Genomic DNA, 16,030 nt, shown 5'->3' on the forward strand with positions numbered 1-16,030 from the left:
AATTGAATCGGTCAAATCATAAATAAAATATTTAAAAGTTATACGGTAATGAAAATCACAAGCATAGAATCATAATAGGTTATGGGGGTGTGACGTGTCTTGACTAACGGGCAGAAGGCAAACCTAAAACATCTAACATTGCCTAGTGACACTACGATTCAATCAAAATTTGACATATAGTTAAATTTAACTACAATTTCCTATTTACATAAAAACTAAAAAATATATTATTTCTAACATTAAAACAAATAAAACAAAAACACCCACCCAGATTTCCTCCATCGGAAAAGCATGGGGGATAAACTTTAATATGGGTTGATGTTGATCAGTTTCCTAAGTAAGGGATGCTTGTTGCATTCACCATGTTGGCCAGTTTATGTGTTAAATCTCCATTGTCTTTAAAGAATTGAAATCCCACCACTTCATATTTTCTCTCAATGGATTAATTGGAATATAGTGTATAGACTTTGATCATGAAAAACGATTACATATAATTGAATTCAGATTCGTTTTATTTTGTTTTGTGTTTTTTTTTTCCAATGATGAACTATTTTCTGCAAACACAAAATATTTCTCCTTTTTTGTTCAAAGAATTAGGCTAACCATGATAGGAAAATCTATGAGAATGGAAAATATAAAGCTTATTTCCTCGAATTTTAGTCAAATGATACTGACATCCGCGCCGGAGGGGTGAATTCTCAGATGATGGAGGAGAGCTCCGGTTGGGTGATTGGAGTCTACTTTTAATTTTACTAATCTTTATAATATATTTTCAGTTTTTATGTAATTATGAAATCTTTAAAAGATAACATAACTTTGAAATCATAATTAAAAATGTTAAATGTTGATTGAGTCATAGTGCCATTAGGTATTGCCTAGTGGCACGTTGAACTCTACACAAATTTTTCTTCATTTAATGAAATCGTCATTACAATTATAAATTAATAAATTAAAGAATAATTTCCTACAGTAACATACTAACGAATATTTATTTAGATGACAGAGTCATGACGCTAACGGTCCAGCTGACTTAAGATTCTAACATCCAAGAAATTGGTTTTGTTATAAAATGAGGTCCATTAGGTATTGTGTTGCATGCTTATCGTATAATTTTCTTTATGCTAATTGTCTAATGAATCTTATAAGCTACGTTATTCTCTTTAATTTATAATTATTCTTCGCGATGCTATTAGTAATAACTAGTGGCACTACAAGTAAAAAACTAATAACTCACTACCCTCCAAAAGCTTTTCGGCCATCTTAACCGTTACTAAACTAAATAATAATTTCATAGAGTAACATATTATTTTGGGATGACATAATGATGTTAACTGTCCAGTTGACTTGTATGATTCCACACCTCATGATTAAGTGGCGGAGTCACATCCGGACTAAGATAGGCATGAGAGCTGAATTAAGCTATACGCGTTTTCAACATTGTCTTCCTGATTTCTGAAGCAATTGAATCGGTCGAATCATAAATAAAATATTTAAAAGTTACACGGTAATGAAAATCACAAGCATAGAATCATAATAGGTTATGGGGGTGTGACGTGTCTTGACTAACGGGCAGAAGGCAAACCTAAAACATCTAACAATGCCTAGTGACACTACGATTCAATCAAAATTTGACATATAGTTAAATTGAACTACAATTTCCTATTTACATAAAAACAAAAAAAAAATATTATTTCCAACATTAAAACAAATCAAACAAAAACACCCACCCAGACTTCCTCCATCGGAAAAACATGGGGGATAAAATATGGGTTGATGTTGATCAGTTTCCTAAGTAAGGGATGCTTGTTGCATTCACCATGTTGGCCAGTTTATATGTTAAATCTCCATTGTCTTTAAAGAATTGAAATCCCACCACTTCATATTTTCTCTCAATGGATTAATTGGAATATATTGTATGGACTTTGATCATGAAAAACGATTACATATAATTGAATCCAGATTCGTTTTATTTTGTTTTGTGTTTTTTCTTTTTCAATGATGAACCATTTTCTGCAAACACAAAATATTTCTCCTTTTTTGTTCAAAGAATTAGGCTAACCATGATAGGAAAATCTATGAGAAAGGAAAATATAAAGCTTGTTCCCTCAAAGTTTAGTCAATTGATACCAACATCCGCGCCAAAGGGGTGAATTCTCAGCTGATGGAGGAGAGCTCCGGTTGGGTGATTGGAGTCTACTTTTAATTTTACTAATCTTTATAATATATTTTCAGTTTTTATGTAATTATGAAATCTTTAAAAGGTAACATAACTTTGAAATTATAATTAAAAATGTTAAATGTTGATTGAGTCGTAGTGCCATTAGGCATTGCCTAGCGGCACGTTGAACTCTGCACAAATATTTCTTCATTTAATGAAATCGTCATTACAATTATAAATTAATAAATTAAAGACTAATTTCCTACAGTAACATACTAACGAATATTTATTTAGATGACAGAGTCAGGATGCTAACGGTCCAGCTGACTTAAGATTCTAAATTCCAAGAAATTGGTTTTGTTATAAAATGAGGTCCATTAGGTATTGTGTTGCATGCTTATCGTATAATTTTCTTTAAGCTAATTGTCTAATGAATCTTATAAGCTACGTTATTCTCTTTGGTTTATAATTATTCTTCGCGATGCTATTAGTATTTGTTATAAGTATTATCTAATTGTAATTGTGTAAATTTTAGAAAGATTTTGAGTTTTTATTATTCTAGTGATTCTTTCTTGTACTTAATTGGAGGACAAGTTAACCCTCATCTCTATAGGATAATGCTAGGAAGATCAAAAATTTTAACCAAATTTGCAAACCAAACGATGTGTCACTAATTAAAAATAAGCATGTTAATCAACGTTTAACTAATAATCCATTCATCAATAACCACATCATTAGGTTTGCAAATTTGGTTTAAAAAATTTGGTCTCCCTAACTTTCGGCCTCATATAAAATAGCCCACAACACATTATCAGCCATCTCCATACTTTGGGACACAAATTATCTTGGGATTCAATCCTGTTATTATTACATCATATCAGAGCAACTAGAAGTCTCACACAACAGTAAACACGTAAAAGTGTAGTACTGTGCATAATCAAAAGTGCAATCATGCAATTATTACAATAATGATAAAACTGTAGTAAATGAACCATCACCCTAAATCCAAAGGATGAAAGCCTCATTGCCAAGCCCACTCATCACTTTCAGTGTTCTCCTTATTCTTGCTACGTCCGGAAAGGGTCGACAAAACAAAACGTGAGTGAACCAGTTTTATCATGTCACAATCATTCGAATTTAATAAACCCTGTTTTGAAATTGTATATACACTACATACATAACAGTACTACAATAATATTTGTCAAGATCAAATCAATCTTGCTCGTCATATCAAATAAAGTAAATCAATCATGAACAAAGTAACGTATAGCAAGCACGTGAAGTGTCGTCTACCTTATCGATATCTAGCATCTACTAGCAAATTCTAGCCTCTACTAGAATAAAAAATGTACCTGCAATAAATCCTATGGCCGTAGCTAGCTATACGATATGTATGATAATCATATGGTGAAAAGAAATTACCAATGATCTCAAGATATCATCTAAGTTAAGATAAGTATAAGCCTCATCAAGGACTAACATGAGTAATATGCATCAACATAGGCATATATAAATATATATAGTAAAAACATTTAAGTTTTCAAAGGGGTCCACTCACAAGTAAGCAGAATGTTCCTTGTCAATAGGCTCATTGCTTATACTCTTTTTATCTTCTAATAAAACTGGAGGGGAAGGATATGCCGTTAAATTTAACGGCATTGTTGCTGCCGCTGTTAAAACTACCGGCGACTGCCGCTGACCATCGCCTAAATCTAAAACTGGTTTAGGAGAAGGGGAGGTTGAATCCACCTCGGATTCAACGGTCTTAGCTCGGAAAATGTAGTCGGAAACCAGATGTCCTGCAGAAGGAACTTTCCTAAAAAAGCTGTCACTTTCAGTGACTTATAGGCCAAAAACGCCAAGCTGCCAACACTGCATAACCAACCTTCTTTTATCCACCACAGTCAAATGACTTGGAAATAAATTCTGGAATTTTGACACAGTCATCTTAAAAGGCCTGAATCCTCTTTAATTGGAATTACGTCAAAATTCCTTCGTTTCGTCACTTTTTGTCCGATGTAGACTCACGTGTCCTACAATCAAATTATAAAGCAAAGTATCAAATTCTCTTAAATTCTGATGATTAACAGATCGATGCCGCAACCATACCCCCTAGACGGCCATGCAAGCTACGACAAAGGTTTCTTGAAAATCTGATATCGAATTTGTTTGGGTTAATATTTGAATATTGGGCTTAGTAGAAAGGAAGCCCAAAGTCGCTAAAACAGGTTGCATTTCCCTGAAGCCCAACCCTGAAGCCTAATGCAAATTAAAAGCCTTCTCAGCCAAGAGATAAACCACGTGTCTATGACTGAAGTGACAAGTGATGAAGACCAACCTACTATTAGCCAAAAAACATTTTCTAGTGGCACTACAAGTAAAAAACTGATAACTCACTACCCTGCAAAATCTTTCGGGCAAGAGTAGAGCTAAAAGCAGTTGTGCCAGATTGTGTATAAAAGGGGAAGCAAGCACCAGAGACAATGACACTCAACCAATCTAACAACCAACATACAAACTTTGCTCTCAAGCCAGATTTGCATCCAAAAAGCTGAAATCAACCCAGATTCAGTCTTTTTTAGTCATAGTCCCCGTTGGAAAGCTATCTTTTGTCTAGTTTAAAAGCTCTGCTACCCTCCTTAGTGTCGTAGTATCAATTCCCTCGTGTAAAACCTGTTTACCATCCATCCCTTTTAGCATGCAACCCCTATAAACTCAAAGAGAAATGGCTGCAAAAGGTTCAAACTTGCCCAACAAGGTGAAATCTTGCCCGAGTCTCTTTGCTTGTCCTCTAAATTAGTAGATTTCTCGCTTGTTTCAACATCTGTTATACTGAGATAATAGTGGCACGCCTAGCACTTTTTAGTTTTGATTGTGAGCCTCAAGACCTACACCTAAGGCCACACAAAGGCACCTTTCAAAACTAACTTCAAACTCATCTTGCAGCACATCAAGCAGCAAGAGTCTGACAAACAAACATACCAAGTGCCATTTACCCTTTGGGAGCTGTGGGAGGGGCCATCCACCTTTTGCCTCGAACATAATTCATTTGTCCTCGCGATTATGATTCATGATTCAAAGATTACGATTAACTAGCTCAGAGGCGCTTTGTTACGCGAGTTGCACAACTCTTGAAGGGCAAGACAACCAAGGTTTCTTTCATTTCAATACTTCATTTGAGAGGATATGGGCATTGTGTATTCGATACTTTGCATACTTATGTGGGATAGACCCATCTAGTATGTGTTTTATTGAAGTATTGAATTTAGTGAGATGTTATATATATATATATTACTGCACCGTTATTGTTATATTGTGGCGTATCAATTTTGGGCATATCTCGAAATCGAGGTGTGACATAATATAGTGCTAATGACAATTTTTTTTATTTGTTCTATTAAAAGGAATACTGAGGAAGAGAAAATTTGAATTTCAAACCTCCGTACACTCTTAATCAGTTGGACAACAAACTGTTGCAACCGTTTACGGTTTAACACAAACTTCCTACCCCCAATATCACCTTTTCCCGTATTATAAAATGTTGTGATGCATTTTCAGCCATCTTAACCGTTGCTATAAGTTTTAATCTAATGGACGGGCCATATTTGATGGAGAATATGATTTTATGAAATCGTCATTACAATTATAAGTTAGTAAACTAAATAATAATTTCATAGAGTAACATATTATTTTGGGATGACAAAATGATGTTAATTGTGCAATTGACTTGTATGATTCCACACCTCATGATTAAGTGGCGGAGCCACATCCGGACTAAGATAGGCATGAGAGCTGAATTAAGCTATACGTGTTTTCAACATTGTCTTTAGACTTGACAATTTCTTACACGACCCGAACACGACACGTAAACGACACGAAAATAACGGGTTTCGGGTCAACACGATAACTAATAAGGTCATTATCGGGTCACACGATAATAATCCGTTAATAACGGGTCCTTAATAAGTTTACACGAGAGTGACACGCGGGTAACCTGTTTCGACACGATAAGAAAAAAAGTTTTTTTGATGATTTTAATTTTTTAAACTACTAAAAAAAATTACTATAAAATACAATAGATATAATGAATAATGTATATATTGTTTATTAATTATTATTCTATATAAATTTTAAAATTGAAGTTTTATTTATTTATTTATATAGTATATTATAGGCAAAGATTGAGATTAAAAATCATAAAACACATTAAAAATAAAAATATCAAGTAATTTAAAAATACCAAACACATTAAAAAATTATAATAATTAATTTACATGTGCAAAAAAATATGCAAACACTCGTAGTCGCATCCTTTACGCTTTGTGGATGGGTATATGATCGTGTGAATTTTTAAAACCATACAAACTCTCATGAATAGTATTTTTAAGGGGGTTCAAAATAAACAAAATTCAGAATCATTAATGTATAAGTCTGAAAGATGTGAAAGCATAATAAACGTTCATAATTGCATCCTCAACGCTTAGACGATGGTTACATGGTCATTTAGATTTTTAAAATCCTCCAAATCTCATGAACAATGTTTTTTATTTGAGTGCAAAATTAATAAAATTAATAATAATTATTGTAGAAGTGTGAAAAATGTAATCACTCGTAATGAAAAACTTTATAACTTTCACGAAGGGGTCAACTCCAAAATTTAGTATGTATATACTAATTTATTATTATGTTTTACATTTTTTTTGTTCAAATTATGTTTTTCATTTTCATTTTTATTGATTTAAAATATATTTTTCTTAACGAGTAACGGGTCGGGTCATATTACTCGATAATATTAACGGGTTAATTTCGGATTGGATCATATTACCCGTTTACTTTAACGGGTATTACACGACACGACCTGTTAAGCTATCGGGTATGACACGAAAACGACACGAACACGGGAAACACGACACGAATGCCAGGTCTAATTGTCTTCCTGATTTTTGAAGCAATTGAATCGGTCAAATCATAAATAAAATATTTAAAAGTTATACGGTAATGAAAATCATAAGCATAGAATCATAATAGGTTATGGGGGTGTGACGTGTCTTGACTAACGGGAAGAAGGCAAATCTAAAACATCTAACAAGATATCTCTAGACCAGTAACGACAACTTTTTATTTTAATAGAAGGGATTTTAAGGGAGAGAGATTTCAAATTCATGACCTTAATATAACGAAGAAATGATTTTAATCAATTGAGCTACAAATCGTTGCAACCTTTATAGTTTTAGCACAAACTGACTACCATAAGTTTTAATCTAATGGATGGGCCATAATTGATGGAGAATATATATGATTTTATGAAATCGTGATTACAATATGAATAGTAAATTAAAGAATAATTTCGTAGAGTAACATATTATTTTTAGATGACAGAGTCGTCTTAACTGTCCAATTAACTTTTATGATCCTGGCTGTTAAAGGAAGCAAAAGCCCACGATCTGATTGTGAGCAATTCCAATATTTGGGGATTCGTCAACTCTTGGGCTAGAGTAAATTAGCTTGATTATAGCTTCTGTTTACTTGAAATAGCTTATAACTTTGTGTATAAATCAACCCCTTCTACATCGATATTTAAATTAATAAAACCAAGATATTAAATATCGATGATATCGGAAATATCGGTAGTCTAAAACACGGAATTTTCGATAGAAATATCGGGATATTATCGATATCGATAAAAATTGAATAAAAACCACAGAAATTGTAAGAAAAACTTGGAAATTTTTATTGAAACTTTGCAGGATGTTTATTTAGTCAATTATCTATTAGTTTATCACAAAAAATTGAAAGGAAATGCATTGCATGATAGATATAACTGATTTAAGTTGATTATATAGCGAGCTGACAAATATTGTGAGTGTAGAAAATATGTAGTAATTAATGAAAGAAGTTTAAACACACCATAATCATTTATATATAATGAATTAGTATAATATTTTACACTTTATACATTGCATGGTAAGATACATGAGTGACTTAGCAAGGTCTAAAATATCGATGATATCGGAAATATCGGTAGTCCAAAAAAATATCGGTAGTCCAAAAACATGGAAATTTCGATGGAAATATTGGGATATTATGCATATTTTAGATCATGAATAAAACACATAATTATACAAATTTTCATAAAACGAGGTCCATTATGTAGCTTGTTAACATGGTAGCAGCTCGGAGCCATGACGTTTCCAACAATAGTTAAGGCATATCCAATAGCCTATTTAAATAAGACTTTTTTACTACTTTCACATAAAATATAGAAAAATTAAACTTCAACATGCTAGCTAAGAGCAAGTCCACCCCTAAGGACTTTGTGCCAGCACCTAGCGCATTTATCCACTTAAGTGAATAGTAATAGACTCCATTGAACAATAATAGGCCAAAGCATCTCCACCCCTAACAAAAAATAGCCTAGTCCATTTTATTAAAATATTATTTTTTTAATTATAAAATAATAATTTTATTTTTAATTTTTGAATTTATAAAAAATAAAATAAAATAATAATAATAATAATAATATCTAAAATTTATTAAAAAGTTTATGTATTTTTTAAAAGTGAATTCTTAATTTATTGGGGGAAAAAACGTGGACCGTTGATCTGTGATCGGACGGTCCAGTTTAAAAGTGAAATTCAATTTTTTTTTACCGTTGAAAATCCAACGGTCTAGAATAACTAGCCGTTGGAAATCCAATGGCTGCAAGTGGGCCACGTCGCCTAGCCCCAGTTGTGGTCTGAGTGCGCCTGCGCGGGGTCCCCGCCGCCTGATTTCTTGTCTCCTACTCGTGCCCACGCGAGCGTGAAGGCCACGCGCCAGTGCAAAAAAACAAACAGGCCAGTCCCTTGGTCAGTCAAAAATGGGCTAGGCTAGAGACTGGCATGGGCTGGGTGCCAGTCAATTGGGTCGGCTGGAGCAAATTCACTGGGTCTTGACCTATTTTTTCGGCTGGGTGCTGGGCAAAAAGTTCTCCAGTGGACTTGCTCTAAGCGACTATCTATATTAACTTTGTACGAACAATAGCTATCTAAATATAGCTAGAAGGAGAGAAAAATAATCAAATTTTGTTGAACGTTGAAAACTATAAAATTATATTGTTTATGGGCTTCAAGAGACGAGAAAGGGTTTGGGTTTTAAATTAAAAAAAAATGATATTAAAATATTTTAACTTAAGCTAAAATAACTAATATTTCTTGATGTGGTGACCAACCAAATTGAGTCATTGGTTAGCTACAATAATAAAAATTTAGCTAGTATTATTGGAGATGCTCTTATATATTTATTGTATAATTTTCTCTACCAATTGTCTAACGTATCTTTTTTTTTTTTTGGTCAAAGTCTAACGAATCTTTTAAGGTCCACCATTCTCTTTAGTTTCTAATTATTCGTGGTAATAGTATAATTGCTATTTTTCTCTATTTTTAATTAGAATATTGTAATTAAATTAATCTTATGAATAACAACTTCAATATAAAATTATAATGACTAACTAATTTCTGAAGTCAGGTACCCGTGTTGCGAATTCTAGACAAAGAAAAAAAAATCCCAACCTACCTGATGTAGACCATCTCTAAAGGTGATAATGAATAATTTGAATTAGATATTTGTTAATTCTTGTAATGTATCATTAATATTTTTTTGGACTGTGCTTATTGTTTTAGAAAGTCAAATGATAATCAATGCCAAAAAAATAATAATCAATGCCAAAAAATATGAAGCAAATTAAAATCAAATATTTAATAGGGGCATTATAGGAACAAAAAAAACGCATTAAATATTTAAAAACAAGAAAATATGAACTTAATATTTTCAATCTTTATCAAAGATTAAAATGGAGAAACCACTCTAGATATTAATCCTTGAACAAGATTTAGTTTAGACAAATACCGTATGCTAGATTAACAATTGAATTAAGTCCCTAGCTGACGTCATTTAACATTAGTTATCATTTATTTCTTTGTTATTCTTCCAATTATACACTTTTGTCAATGTTTGTAATGAAGACCTTTTTTTCGGTTAAAAATCATAGGACGTCATTTATTATTGCTTATTTTTAGGATGAATATGATATTTTGTAGTAGTTTTTTTTTTATTCTTATTCAAATTTCAAACTAATTTTAGTTCATATTCGAGAAATTAGTAATTCATTTTCTAAAATTAAGACGGCTATGTATATAGTATCTTGTAATAGCATTAACTTTTTTTTTATATTTTATTTTTATCATGGGACCTAAGGTACGAATATTTAGGCGCATTCGACTAGAACCATGACTTAGGTGCATTCATATAGGTACTATGATTTAGGTGCATTCATATAGGTACTATGATTCAAGTGCATTTAAATAGATACTATGATTACATACTTAGGTGCATTTGACTAGATACTGTGATTTAGGTGCATTGTGGTAGGTACCATGGTTTAGATGCATTTGACTTGGTACTATGATTTATGTGCATTTGACTAGGTACTATGATTTAAGCACATTAGGACATTGTTTAAGTGCATTCGATTATGTATAATATATGATTTGGCTATTTTTATTTCCTCTATGCTTTGGATGGTGATAATGAATAATTTGAATTAGGTATTTTTTAATTCTTGTAAAGTATCACTAATATTTTTTTGGACTGTGCTTATCATTTTAGAAAGTCAAACAATAATCAATGCCAAAAAATATGGACCAAATTAAAATCATATCTCTAATAGGGGCATTATAGGAACCGAAAAAACGCATTAAATATTTAAAAACAAGAAAATATGAGTTTTAATATTTATGATGACATGGAAATTTAGTCAAAGGACTATAATGAATATATAATCTAACATAAGGTTTTAATTGAATTTCAATCCTTATGAATGATTAAAATGGAGAAACCCCTTAATCCTTGAAAAAGATTTAGTTTAGACAAGTACCATATGCAAGATTAACAATTGAATTAAGTCCCTGGCCGACGTCAGCCTACATAATTCAACAGTAGTTGTCATTTATTTCTTTGTTATTCTTCCAATTATACCCTTTTGTCAATGTTTGTAATGAAGACTTTTTATTTATTTATTTATTATTAATTTTTTTTATAACAATCATAGGACATCATTTATTATAGCTTATTTTTAGGATGTATATGATATTTTGTATCAGTTTTTTTTTTTTATTCTCATTCAAATTTCAAACTGATTTTAGTTCATATTCGAGAAATTAGTAATTCATTTTCTAAAATTAAGAGGGCTATGTATATAGTGTCTTGTAATAGCATCAACTTTCTTATTATTATTTTATTTTTTTTATCATGGGACCTAAGGTATGAATATTTAGGCGCATTCAACTAGATATTATGATTTAGGTGCATTCATGTAAGTACTATGATTTGGATGCATTCAAATAGATACTATGATTACATATTTAGGTGCATTTGACTAGATACTGTGATTTAGGTGCATTGTGGTAGGTACCATGGTTTAGGTGCATTTGACTTGGTACTATGATTTATGTGCATTCGACTAGGTACTATGGTTTAAGCACATTAGGACATGGTTTAAGTGCATTCGATTATGTACAATATATGATTTGGCTATTTTTATTTCCTCTATGCTTTGGATGGTGACAATGAATCATTTGAATTAGGTATTTTTTAATTCTTGTAACGTATCACTAATATTTTTTTGGACTGTGCTTATCGTTTTAGAAAGTCAAACAATAATCAATGCCAAAAAATATGGAGCAAATTAAAATCAAATATTTAATAGGGGCATTATAGGAACCAAAAAAACGCGTTAAATATTTAAAAACAAGAAAACATGAATTTTAATATTTATGATGACATGAAAATTTAGTCAAAGGACTATGATGAATATATAATCTAACATAAGGTTTTAATTGAATTTCAATCTTTATCAAGGATTAAAATGGAGAAACCCCTAAATTTTAACTTGCCAGAACATATGTGATGCACACTATGGATCTCACCAAATTGCATACATAGTATGTGATTCGTCGAAATTGGATGAATTATCAAGAGAGGCACATCAACATGTGAAACTAGGTTTGGGTAGTTTAGTGGGTCTACCGACCAACCCACCAGATAAAGGTTGGGTTGGGTTGGGTTGGGTTCTAAACATTAACAATCTATCAATGGATAAAACCCTACCACTTGTTCAATAAGTAGGTTTGGTTAGGTTGAAGTATTATTAACCCCATTGAAACAGACCCACCCGAAAGACAATAATTCTTAAGCATACATATATATTAGATAAATCTACACAAAGAATTTAGTAACTTTTAAATGCGCTTGTTTATTAATTATTTCTTGATTTGAATAGTCAAATTTATGTGTTAGTAATATGTAGTGATCACTTGTAAATGAGAGATCTTAGATTCAATTCTCGCCAAAGGCGAATTTGAACCACATTATTGCTAGCTCATTGTGAGACTTAGCCTACCCCCTCCCCATAAGTATAGATAATATCGTTTGTTTAGAAAAAAAAATGTAGTGATATATAAACATCAAATTCACATGATCTGGGCCTAATTTGACGTAAGTATTAATTATTTGTCACAATCACATTACAATTAAAAAAGAAACCAATTAGGCCCAACTCGTGGAACTCGCCCAACCCTACCCGCCTAAGAATGGCTTGTGTTGGTTGGTTTTCACATATTCTTGGGTGAAAAATAGGCTTGAACAATTTCAACCCGAGCATGTTGGATTGTCAATGGATTAAAGTCCAACTCAACCAACCGGATGCCTACTCCTATATGAAACCTCTGTGAAACAAATCAAATCAAATATAAAATGGGACAAATTAACTCTAATTTGATCAAATTATACCAACTGGGGTTTAATTTCCTAGCTTAAAGATTCTAATTTAACTAACATCTAAATTAAATCAAATCAGAAAATCAATCCCACAATTACGGGATTCAAATTGGAAATTCAAAACTAAGACTCAATCCCTTGCCTATAAATACTAGTCTCATTTTTAAGAGAAATACTTCAAAAAAGAAAACAAAGCAAGCCCAAGCCTCAGAGAAATTCAAAAGTTCTCTAACCAAGGCTAACACCAAAATACTCAAACACTCGTGTTCTTCCCCAAGCTCGCGGTGAATCAATAAGCATAACAAACACACGTGCTGACATGTGCCGATTCATCCACCACCACATAACACTACCCATTGTCCCAATTTGTTCAAGATCAAGCCTCGACAACCCTTGACCAAAGCACATACCGGTTCAAGATCAAGTGATTGCTACCCTTGGATCAAACTCAAGATTGGAGATCAAATCAAGGGAAGATTCTTGTAAAAGAATAGCTACACAGATCTTAACCCTAAACATTCATCAATACAAATTTATTTTGTACACGTGTTTCTTGTTTCATTCGTTACAAGAAATTTTGTGTTTACAGTAACACTAGTGAGAGAAGAATCCAAAACCACCAGGATCACGAAGAAGGGAGTTGCAACAAAGTCTATATGTGTATGTATACATATGAGAATATAGATCACACAACTTAGTCAAGTTAACTTATTATAGAACTTTAGGCGATTATCAAGCCATCTTCTCCAACCCCAAACTTCTTTGCCATTACCAGGTCTCCTTTCTTGATCCATATGGAGGACATCAAGGTGGAAGTAATCTCCAAGGAGATTATCAAGCCATCTTCTCCAACCCCAAACCACCTTTCCCATTACCAGTTCTCCTTTCTTGATCAAATAAATCCCCCAGTGTATACTTCTTTGGTCCTCTTCTTTGAATTCAATGGCGAGAGACAACCCACAATTAATGAAATATCCCAACACCTTAAGAAGTCCTTAGCATATGTCTTAACCCTTTACTATCCACTAGCTGGACGAGCCAGACTCGAAAACCATTTTGTAAATTGCAATGACGAGGGTGTTCCCTACCTTGAAGCCCAAGTCAAGAACTGTCAACTTTCTGAGGTTCTCAACAATCCAATCCCTGAGGAACTCAACAAACTTGTCCCGTTTGAACTGGATGATGTCGCTGGTGAATTTCTACTGGGTGTCCAGCTCAATATGTTTGAATGTGGAGGCTTCGCCATTGGTCTATGCACTTCTCACAAGATTGCAGATGGACTATCCATGCTCATGTTCACCAAAACTTGGGCTGCCATTGCCCGTGGTGGTCCTGACCATGATGATAATCAAGCGAAAATAGAGCGACCGGAATTTGTTTCAGCCTCACTCTTCCCACCTAAGGAGATCACTGGGTATGACGCACACGTTGGTATCACAAGAAATAAGGTAACAAAAAGGTTTGTGTTCGATGCCTCAACGATAGAGGAGCTCAGGAAAAAATATACAGGCTTAGAAAGCAACAAAATACGGCCATCACGTATTGAGATTTTATCGGCCTTCATATGGAGGCGAATTGTGGAAGCTGCCAAAGGTGGTGATCATATTGATGTTGAGAATAAGTTGCACATGCTGATCCATGCTGTGAACTTGCGCCCGCGGATGGATCCCCCATTGCCGCGGTCTTCTTTTGGAAATATTTGTCTTATTTCCATGACTGGTCCCTTCACAAGTAGTAATACTAGTTTGGATAATGATCCTTGTTATGGCATGGTTAGGCATATACGAGAAGCAATGAGCAAGATTGACAATGAGTACGTGAAACGACTGCAAGAGGGAGATGAGCACTTGAGTTCCATTAAGAAACTTGCTGACAGTTTTACCAGAGAACACTTGGTTACATATAACTTCACTAGTTTGTGCAGATATCCTCTCTACGACAACGATTTTGGTTGGGGGAGACCTACATGGGTGGGCTTACCGGCACTCACCTTCAAGAACCTAATAGTTTTCCACGACACCAAAGAGGCTGGTGGTGGTGGTAGGGGAATAGAGGCATACGTTAGCCTGGAAAAGCAAGTTATGGCTAAATTTGAAACTGACGTCTTCCTCCAACCAAGGCTGGGCACGAGTCGAGTTAGTTCGCCAACTTCAACCTTAACCCGCCAACAAGCCCGATTTAGTCAGGTCACAAAGTATCACACCCAAAGCCGACCAAGTTTATGCTGCGAGAGACCAATCCAAACCAAACCGTTGAAAATCCTCTGGTCGGGTTCGGTTTCATTACGATTGCTTCTCAAGGTTTTGAAAAAGTAAGTGGCCATACAATTAGGGTCCACATGAAAGTTATTTCCTTTTTATTATTCTCATTCTTTTAACCCCACTATATGTTGTTGTTAGTCCAAGTGTATAATATATTAATAAGGGCGGACGACTGTATAAGAATGATATATGTACTAAATTTGCGTATGTACTACTTACTGTGTTTTACTGTTTTACTTTGAATAAACAAGTTTTTTTTAAATTTTTTTTTATGCAAATGATAACGTTAATAAGTTAAATTGTTAATTATTAGAAGGAGGGGATCAATCAAGATCAAACTCATAGTGCATACAAATAATTACTTTTCCACCACTATTGCAAAACGTCATCTACATAGAAAACTAATTAATTAGGTTAATATTATTTTTCCTTTCAAACTTAAAGCGCCATTTAGCTCAGATTTTACAAGGATGTGTAATAAACCTGATATGGTAAATGCAGCCTGATCATATTTAACTTAAACAATTTAATGACTTGGCCGAGAAGAGAATGCTCGATTAGAATGGTATTGTGCTAATTCTGTTCACTCTCAAGAATGAATTTATAAGATGTTACAATCATATTAATAAGGAAATAACTAATTTACATGAAATCATACTAAGGTAAGAATTTCAAGATTACAGGAATATGTACACAAAAGTCAACAATCTCTCTCATGAAATGTAACATTCATAGTGACAAACTACTTTTTCGTCGGAGGATGATAACATCGATATCCTTTTTTATTTGAGGCATA

General features: G+C 33.2%; 1 protein-coding gene across 1 annotated transcript; it reads left to right on the forward strand.

Moving 5' to 3' along the window:
* The first annotated feature begins 13,166 nt into the window (after positions 1-13,166).
* On the forward strand, positions 13,167-15,496 carry LOC126585268 (stemmadenine O-acetyltransferase-like). Its single transcript, XM_050249672.1, has one exon. It carries the CDS (start codon positions 13,768-13,770, stop codon positions 15,286-15,288), a length of 1,521 nt encoding a protein of 506 aa, XP_050105629.1. The 5' UTR covers positions 13,167-13,767; the 3' UTR covers positions 15,289-15,496.
* Positions 15,497-16,030: the final 534 nt, after the last annotated feature.

The sequence above is a fragment of the Malus sylvestris genome, chromosome 10 (assembly GCF_916048215.2).
Source record: "Malus sylvestris chromosome 10, drMalSylv7.2, whole genome shotgun sequence".
Lineage (NCBI taxonomy): Eukaryota > Viridiplantae > Streptophyta > Magnoliopsida > Rosales > Rosaceae > Malus > Malus sylvestris.

What these genes read in the sequence shown, in the direction of transcription:
- LOC126585268 (XM_050249672.1), top strand. Translation starts at nt 13,768, where the DNA reads ATGGAGGACATCAAGGTGGAAGTAATCTCCAAGGAGATTATCAAGCCA.